This window comes from Perca flavescens, chromosome 5 (genome assembly GCF_004354835.1).
Source record: "Perca flavescens isolate YP-PL-M2 chromosome 5, PFLA_1.0, whole genome shotgun sequence".
Lineage (NCBI taxonomy): Eukaryota > Metazoa > Chordata > Actinopteri > Perciformes > Percidae > Perca > Perca flavescens.
The window spans coordinates 38454297-38455786 of NC_041335.1; the positions used below are offsets into that span (position 1 = coordinate 38454297).

Sequence of the window (1490 nt, forward strand, 5' to 3'; positions counted from 1 at the left end):
TAAGGAGTCTCCCCCTGCTGGAAGTTAGAGAGAATGCAGCTTTAAGGAGTCTCCCCCTGCTGGAAGTTAGAGATAATGCAGCTTTTAAGGTCTCCCCCTGCTGGAAGTTAGAGAGAATGCAGCTTTAAGGAGTCTCCCCCTGCTGGAAGTTAGAGAGAATGCAGCTTTAAGGAGTCTCCCCCCTGCTGGAAGTTAGAGAGAATGCAGCTTTAAGGAGTCTCCCCCCTGCTGGAAGTTAGAGAGAATGCAGCTTTAAGGAGTCTCCCCCCTGCTGGAAGTTAGAGAGAATGCAGCTTTAAGGAGCTTCAACATTGGCTTCACTTTTTCAGACGAGAAAGCTTCGTCCATGATTTCTACAGTCTGTCTGTGTCTCCACCTACTTGCACACTTCAAACACTTAGTTTTAAGTATATCGTGTAGATAACGCAAAAAGGTCAGTGCACTGAAAGTACCAGAATGACCCCCTACAAACAGTAAAAAAACAAATCTGACATTTCTTCATTAGTGTGGAACGATGGACACTACGCGCACTAAACGGGCGCCATCTTGACTACGCAGCGGAAAGGGGAGGGGCCAGGGACGTAGACCAGCAGCTGATTGGATGAACGCGTCACGTGGGTCTGGCTTCTCCCAGATTTCACAACAGAGCATAATGGGCGGCTCGTTCAGAATACAATCTCGTATTTTACTAAAATAGTTCACCGAAATGTGTTTCTGAAAAGCTAGTTAACATTAGTAATTAAACCTAAACAGCTAATGGAAGTCCAAACTGCCTGTGAGCTTCTCCTGTACTATACGGTAATTCCTCTACTGTGTGACAGTAAGTCTCGTGGTTATGACCCAATCGTTAGCCTATTGTTATAAAAGCGTCTGCTACGGAGCCATAACGTGAGCTACAAGGTAATGGAGCCTTTTATACATTGTTGTGTTTCTTTAGAAATAAACAACGAACAAATAGAGTCTTTAAACGCTTCAGATGTAAAGTTATTCGCTGTCAAAGTGACGTCAGAATGAATGGGAGTCAATGGGATGCTAACAGGAGGTGATGGCTTGGTAGCATCAAAATGGCTCCATAGGAGGTTCAAGTTCTGAAGCGAATCTTACCCCCCTTGGTTTTAACATAAGTGTTCCATTTGGGATGATACTAATACCATTGAAAGTGGGCACTACGGCAGGAAGTGGTCGGAGCATACTAGCAGTATACTGACAGAAGTGTGCAGTTTGAGACACAGCCTGTGTGTTTGAATCTGTCCTCGTTAATCTCTTTTTGCTCTCCGTCTGTCTCCTCAGATGTCGTGGTCGATAAGGGCAGCAGGTCTCCCAAAGTGAAGCCCGGTGCAGCAGGAAAAGGGGTTCATCTGCAGAGGGATGTGTCTCTGGCTGCCCCAAACCCCAGATACCCAGTGACCCGGGACCCGGGCCCAAGAAGAGGGCCTCCTGGAAACGCCATGGGGCCCCAACCTGGGCCTGGGAGAGGAAGAGGAGGAGGA

General features: G+C 47.2%; 1 protein-coding gene across 1 annotated transcript in view; it reads left to right on the top strand.

Moving 5' to 3' along the window:
• tmc2b (transmembrane channel-like 2b) overlaps nt 1-1490 on the top strand; it is a gene marked incomplete at its 3' end in the record, with an annotated part of 51343 nt that extends 49853 nt beyond the window's left edge. The window contains exon 21 of the mRNA XM_028579211.1: nt 1291-1490. Coding sequence (XP_028435012.1) covers nt 1291-1490 — 200 coding nt within the window. The remainder of the gene's footprint in view (nt 1-1290) is intronic.